Genomic DNA, 7880 nt, shown 5'->3' on the forward strand with positions numbered 1-7880 from the left:
GACATGGGTGATACTGATAACAATATTTGGTGGTGCAAATATGATAACTAAAAAAATGGCATAAAATATATACAAATAGCTAAATATATAAAAAGGGATATAATAATATGTGTATACACTATATATGTTATATATAAAACGGTACATAATATGATATAAAATAAATACACCTGTATTAAAATACGTAATTAGTATCGATCCCCTCGACCGTGAAACCAGTGATTTGACTAGAATATCTTGGAATGATTAATTTAAGAGGAACACAGCGGCGCAGTGCGGCGCAGCTCGGCCGCGACTCGCGTCGTGTCACGGCACGTCACGTCACGCGGCACGTGACACGCGGCACGTGACACGCGGCACGTGACACGCGGCACGTGACACGCGTCACGCGAGGAAGGCGTCGGCCTCGTCGGGCGGCGGCGCGTCCGCGCTCAGGTACGTGGTGTCGGTGGCGGCCGACGGCGGCGCCGCCCACGACACCCAGCGCGCCTGCGGGCCACGAACACAGGTCAACAGGACGCTCGCAGCCCGCCCCACGCGCACCACCGGCGCGGTGCAGGGGCGAGGTGCGAACTTGTAACTTATGATTTACATATTCAGTCAGACAGTATTCGGTATCAGTATTCAGTGTCGTCACTGACGTATTCAGCAAACGATGTGTCAGTGATGTGCTACTTATACCGAATTGCAACCTCGTCAGCATCAGAAGTGGCGATCATACCTCGGCGCGGTCGCGCGGCAGGCGCCAGGCGTCGGCGTCGAGCGGCAGCGCGTCGAGCGGCACGTCCAGGCACGGCGCCAGCAGCCGCGGGCAGTCCGCCAGGAACGCCGCCACCTCCGCCGCGCCCGGCCGCGCGCGGAACTCCTGCTGCCAGCACGACTTGATCAGCCCCTCCCTGCGAGCCCGCCCCGAAAAGCACGCAGTCCAATTAGTACGTTCCAAATACTAAAACAAAATTTGGAGACGGATGTATCTCCGTAGAGAAACTAAAGTTACAAAATAATATTTACTCACAGCTGCGGTTTCAGTCCGGAGGGTAACTCGAGGGTCTGACCGGCTTTGACCCGCGCCAGGACTTCGCTGTTACTCAGGCCTTGGAAGGGCAGCGAGCCGAAAGTGACGATCTCGTAGAGCAGCACTCCGAAAGACCACACGTCCGAGGCCGGCGAGAAGACGCCGAGCGCGAGACTCTCGGGTGCCATCCAGCGCACCGGCAACATGCCCTTGCGGCTGAAGCGGTAGTAATCGTTTTCGAAGACGAGCCGCGTCATGCCGAAGTCCGCCAGCTTGAGGACGCGGTGCGCGCTGACGAGGCAGTTGCGCGCCGCCACGTCGCGGTGCACGTACCGCAGCTGCGCCAGGTAGGACAGCGCGCGCGCCGCGTCCAGCGCCATGCTGGTCAGCTGCCGCGCCGACACCTCCTCGGCCGCGTCCTCCTCGCCGCCGCCGCCGCCGCCGCCGCCCGCCAGGTGCCTCCGAGCGAGCAAGTAGTTCTTCAAGTCGCCGTACAACATGAACTCCATCACGGTGCACACGGGTTCCGTCTTCGTGACCACTCCCAGTAAACGTATAATATTCTTGTGATCGAAGCGCTTCATCGCCTCGGCTTCCGAGAGAAAGTCTAACTTTTCCTCCGTCGTAGCCCCGGCCTTCAGCGTCTTCACGGCGACGGCCGTCCAGCCGCGATCTTCGGCGAGCAGCGCGTGCCCGCCGTACACGGTTCCGAAAGCGCCGGTGCCGAGCTTTCTATTGATGACGACGCGCTCCCGGGGCAGCTCCCACCGGTCCAGTCCGCCCGGCTTCAGTCCGAAGGTGCGCATGTCCAGCGCGGCCAGACGCGCGCGATACTCGAGTTCCGCTCGCCGCTTACAGTGCAAGACGACACCGACCAGCGTCGATATGAGCGCGGCGAGCAGGAGCGAGCTGAGCACGATGAACGCCGCGCGGCAGTCGCTGTGCAGGAAGTCGGCGAGCGGCTGCAGGCCGCAGCGCGGCGCGCCGTCGTCGGGCGCGCGTCCGTCGGGCGTGGTCCAGCGCAGCGCCGCCGCGTCCAGCGCCAGCGCGCCGCGCCGCCACGCGCCCACGCGCCGCCGCGCGCCGCCCGCCCACTGCCGCAGCACCACGCCCGACGACCGCGACACCGCGCCGCCCGCCCGCGTCCACGAGAAACGGCCCGTCAGCCCCGAGTACTCGCCCTCCGTCACGTTCTCGATCAGCGCTCTGGAAACCGATACAGATCATATGCAAATGAAACAAAAATAAGGCAGCCAGTCGAACGATCGCACTGCGGTGTTTTCTATCGCTTCGCTATTTATGGTATAGAACATATTGCACGAGTAGAATTAAGGTCCTACACGGTGGGTTTTTATATATCGTTCTGCAAATTACAGTAGAAATGTGGATGGCCGACACGATGTTTGACGTGGTTGCGAACGGTCGATCATCACGAATGGAATAGAATAAGGTTGAACATTTTACTGATATGCAATTGTGTCCTATATATATAGACTTACCTATATGAAAATAAGCAAGTCACTATGAAAATGTTATAAATTGTTTTATTAGATAATAATATCTAATTTATCTGTGCCGAGGCGGCGGTGGCGGCTCACCTGACCAGCTCCGGGCGGTGCAGGTCGTCGAGCGCGGCCGGGTGCGCGGCCAGCAGCCGGCGCAGCGCGGCGGCCCACAGGCGCGTGACGTCATAGAGCAGCGCGGCACTGGCGGGCGGGCGCGCGCAGGCGGCGCAGCGCGCGCGCAGCCGGCCGCGCCAGGCGTCGGCGCGCGCGTCGTCCGCGCCGCCCTCCCCGCCCTCCCCGTCCTCCCCGTCCTCCCAGTCGGCCTGCCAGCGCGGCGCCGCCGACAGGTGGCCCTCGGCCAGCTGCTCGAGGCGGCGGCGCGAGCAGCCGTGCCGGTCGCCGGCGCCGGGCGCCAGCCAGCCGTCCGGCAGCGCGCCGGGCAGCAGCCACACGGCGCCGGCGGCGGGCGTGAGGCCGGCGGCGCCGCCCGCGCACAGCGCCGCCCGCACCGAGCGCGCGTCCTCCAGGCACGCGTACACTATTTTGGCGTTGGCGCTCGCCACGCGGTCGGCCCACTGGAAATATTACCACGGCGCTGTACTCACAGTGTGTATAGACTCCGATGTACTATCGTAATCTCTGAATTCAATTTCTATTATTTCTTTTCTATATATGTTTAGTTCTCCCGATGTACCTAAGGACACCGTCAAAGAATTTTAATTTCTATTATAATAAACATTATAATATATAAGTTAAAGAAAAAGTTGGAATGGTGTCGTATCAATTCTTAAATTATGAAAAAAAAATCATTACATTCTTATGGTGTGCGTGCCTTATTTATAAGACTCATATTACTATTAAATATTTAGCACCGATGTCAATATGAATAAGCGAAATGAATGAATGAAGTCTCACCTGCTTGATGAGTTCGTACTGGACGTCGGGGCCGCTGTCCGGCAGCTCCACGTGTATGATGACGTCGGTCTGAAGTCGCGTGCCGTCGAAGAAGGCTCGCGTGGCCGGCTCGCTGAGCACGGCCAGCCGCCGCCACTCGTAGTGTGCCATCAGCGCCGCGAACGATTCCGCGTAGAGGCGCGCGTCGCCCGCCGCCAGCAGAGTGAGCTCGGTCGCGGGAGCGGGCGGCGGAGCCTGCGCGGTGTACGCCAGCACCGGCATCATGTGCGCCGGACTCAGCCGCACCACGTCGGCGAACGCGGCCCCGCAGGCCGGGCCCGCCACGGCCGACAGCGCCCCGTACTCGCCGGTGCCGAGGGCGTCCGTCAAGTACTTGTACGCCTGCGGAGCGGAGCACCCGTCGTCCGTCAGCTCCGTTTTAAAACGCGCCATGTTTGGAGCGGCTTCCTCCTCGAGGTCCTGTTCGGCGAGCGTCGCGGCGGCGATCAGTGCCCTGGCATCGTACGCTTGCCGCGAAGTATTCAAAGGTAGAAGCACGGCAGTTCGCACTTCACCGGGTAACATCACCTGCAGACGCTTCTTGATTAGAGCTTCGGCGGCGGGCAGAGGCCCAATGGTATTCGCCTGAATGCCCAGTTCGCGTAAATCTTGAGTATCGAGATGCAAGCGTGTGAGCACGCGGAGTGCGCTCGGAGTTCGTGCCAAAGAGCGGGCGTTCGCAAGCTTGATGAGTCGCCGTGGCTCGAACGGACACACTTCTTCGGCGTCACAGGGCGGAGGCCCCAGCGGCGAGGCGTCGAGACGGGCCAGCGCGGTCAGGGCGGGGGCGCGGTCGCACACCAGCACGGCACGGCGCGCCGCCAGAGCTTCGGTCACGTTCGCGAGGTGCGGCCCCAGCGCGACTACGCGGGCGCGCAGCTCATGTTTTCGAATGACGTCTTCTAATATTTTTACTTCGCCGGTATCACTGGTGAGCAGCGTGGCGCACGTCGAGTTTTCTCCGATGCAGTAGTCCGGGGTGAATTCATCGACGGAGCAATCGGTGGATTCGCAGAAAACTCTGCAACGGATATAAGGAAGATATCAATCCCACCTGTTCATTAAAGTGAAAAAAGTAATAGCAATAACAGATGACCACATTTACGATCATCACATTACGATCGTCGGTATAAAATCGGCCACGACTCGCTCGACGAGAGGCGAGCGTAGCCACCGAGCAGCGTAAGGTCGGGACTGGAGATAGAAGGGGACGGCGCTCACCGGGCGGCGGCCTCGAGGCGGCGCGGCGGCAGGCGGTAGGGGAGCGCGGCGGCCGCGTCGGCCAGGTCGAGCAGCGAGCGCAGCGGCGGGCGCGAGGCGAGGCAGGCGCGGCGCGCGGGCGGCGCGGCGTCGCCCAGCTCCTCGAGGCCGGCGTCGCGCAGCTCGGGCGCGGCGGGCGCGGCGGCGGCCGGCACCGGCAGCAGCGCCGCGTGCAGCTCGCCGGCCGCCAGCGCGCGCAGCGCCGCCGCCGCGCACGCGCCCTCCGCGGGGGAGGCGGCGCAGGCGGGCGGCGGCGGCACGACGCGCGCCCGCACGCCGGCCGCGCGCACGCGCAGCGCCGCGAGCTGCGCCAGCGCCTCGCCGCTGGCGGCCGCACCGTCCGCGCTCACCGCGCTCACCGTCACCGTCCACTCCTCGTCATCTTCTCCGTCCCGAGGGCCTGGGCCGACTGATTTATATTGTATTATACTACGCCGTAGTTGTCGTGGTTACATAACGGCGCTTCGATTTATCATGACGTGTAAATTATCTATTGACATGCCGCGATCATTAACGAGACTCAATCCTCTTCTATTTGTAAACAACAATTTATCAGACTATCTGAAACTATCAACTTGGATCTGTTTTCTAATAATATAATATCAACTATACACCAACTGAGTGAGCATTCTCTATAATAAAATAATAATAATTTAACATTATTTGTTGCCGTAATCATTTCCTAACTTTATAATCTCGTCGTGGTCTAGTTTGTGTCGCCTTTATATGTGGTGATGTAGATTTTAAAACTATTATTCTTTTGATATTTGTGAAAACCAGTCAGTGGCTTAGTTTTTTTTTTATAAATAGTATCACCAAAAAAATAATCCTAGTATCGCTATAATAAACACATAAATATTTACAAAACAATGTAATGTACCTGTTCCGGTTCCGGTTCCGGAGGTGGCGTGTACTAGCAGCAGCAGCGCGCAGGCGACGAGTATGAGCGGCCGCGTTCCGAGCATGACGCGACGGTCGGCCGGCGCTCGCTGCGGCCGCCGCCGCCCCTTACATTTACTGCAGCGCTGTACACACAGGACACGTATGTTGTACAATTACAATTACTAAATGCGTGATACTATTGTAAAATTGACTATGAGCTTTATATGAGCAATTTAATCAACATGACACAGGACATCCCCACCCCTCTAGTATGGAAGGAAAACCAGGGGGCAACCCCCTTTGTCCTCTGCCGAACTCCGGGATGAACGACTCCCTGGTTGAGAGTTGAGAGCCTCCCGGCAGGCTGGTTACCAAATATTAGAACTAACTTACGTTAGGGATTCAATCATACAGTACGATCAATAGAAACGAGATGGCGTCCTCGTTTTCCAAATTCCCGACCAACAAATTTCTGACTAAATTGCATATTATGAATACTTAAATTATCAAAAGAATAAACTAAAGAAAATTAACTAAACGTAACAGTAGCAGTTTCGGCGACTCGTCAAGTTACAAATATGCACCTAAACGATTATTGAATGACGAGCGAGTTCATCTATTGCCATGCAGGCAATAGATGAACAACTATTGCCACGGGATTTTCATTTAATGTCGGATATAGACTCCTATATAAATATACATTGTAAATAATATGGGTTTAAAAAAAAAGTAATTCAATTGAGTTTCGTGGCAGTTCTTCTCAATTGGATCAATATACCGAACTAAAACTATATACCGAAAAATATTTATAATTTGACGATCATAAGCGGCTAAAACGTCCTACATGAATAAATGATTTTTAAATTTGAATTTAATGCTAAATGCAACAGGTATATTAGTACAAGGATCTAAGGAAACGGACGCACATAAGACTAAAATAAAGTTCCAGTTTCAGCTAATTTGTAGAATGATAAACAACAACTTGTGGACAGATTTAGTGGAGTAAACATTAGAAACAGTCTCACGGCTAGGCGGCTGCGTCCTCCCGCCGTCATTGCAATTGTAGTCGTAAGTAACACGCGACGGAATTATTTATTTAGCTAACTAACTAGTTATCTATTATTATTACCAGTATTGTACTAAAACTGTCTGTCCGTTGTTGTGAGCGTCGGCCTATTACTAAGTGTGGTCTATGAATGTTTTGTTAATTGTTTCATTGAACGCGTGTACATTTGTAAATCGCCATCTGTTTATTTATTTAATATATATACATATAATAACATTGGAGTGTCTGTTTGTAATATTGAAATAACCGTTTTTCACTATATGCATATGAATATAAATACGGTACGTTACAATTTTTGTCTGTCTGTCTGTTCCGGCTAATCTCTGAAATGGCTGGACCGATTTTGACGGGACTTTTATTGGCAGGTAGCTGATGTAATAAGGAGTAACTTAGGCTATTATTATTTTAGAAAAAGAAAGTTATTTTCCACGCGGATGAAGTCGCAAGTACAGCTAGTGTTAATAATCAAACTATAACAATAAAAATCTCTTTTCAACGGCACCTTCTATTTAATGATATAGATGTCATATTATAACTAATATATGATTTACCCCCTTTAAGGCTGTGTTTATCTCTGCTTACATTTATTATTGGCTTGTATGTAGCCTGTTGGGACGTATATACAACAACACTCGTTGTTACGTGAAAGCAAAAGGGTTTGTTAGTTATGTGCACTATACCGCATGCCAGTCATATGCCATGTTGGGTTGACCTCCGCGCGGTTTCCCCTGGATAAATTCCTAGTAAATTTGACCTCATGCTCATGTTATCATCCTCCACTGGTGCCCCACCAACGCAAACCGTTATCGCAGGCGGGTGGCGGCCGCACCATTCCATTATCATCCATTAAAATACCACAAGCAGACAAAAATAAACAGACAGTCTTCTCTTCGTGGCGCTTTTATGACTTTATTGTAGACATTTTTTTTTAAATAGATTATACTTCATGAAATTGCTGAAGAAAATAATTATTGTGCATATTTTCAGGACTGTTATATTTTTAATTGTTTTGTTTCTTATGACGACCGATTATCTAATATGATAAAAATAATTACTTCAGTATATATATTATACATATACGAATATATTCTTTAAAAGTAATCATGCTCGCTTTAAATTGTGATTAGGCAGCTTGTTTCACCTGGGGCGGCTAACTCTACTATTCTGCTGACGATTTTTATTTATATTTGTATTGTAG

At 53.2% G+C, this 7880-nt stretch overlaps 1 protein-coding gene across 1 annotated transcript; it reads right to left on the minus strand.

Moving 5' to 3' along the window:
- Positions 1 to 370: 370 nt before the first annotated feature.
- Positions 371 to 5180, minus strand: LOC131842852 (uncharacterized; the record flags this gene model as incomplete). The annotated part of the gene is made up of 6 exons (XM_059191417.1): positions 371 to 489; positions 722 to 896; positions 1016 to 2221; positions 2614 to 3095; positions 3436 to 4495; positions 4696 to 5180. Coding segments are annotated over 6 exons (3513 nt in total), but the record flags the coding sequence as incomplete, so codon positions are not given.
- Between the last annotated feature and the right edge of the window lie 2700 nt (positions 5181 to 7880).

This window comes from Achroia grisella, unplaced genomic scaffold (assembly GCF_030625045.1).
Source record: "Achroia grisella isolate CSIRO2021 unplaced genomic scaffold, CSIRO_AGI_Agris_v1 utg25583, whole genome shotgun sequence".
NCBI classification, from domain to species: Eukaryota; Metazoa; Arthropoda; class Insecta; order Lepidoptera; family Pyralidae; genus Achroia; species Achroia grisella.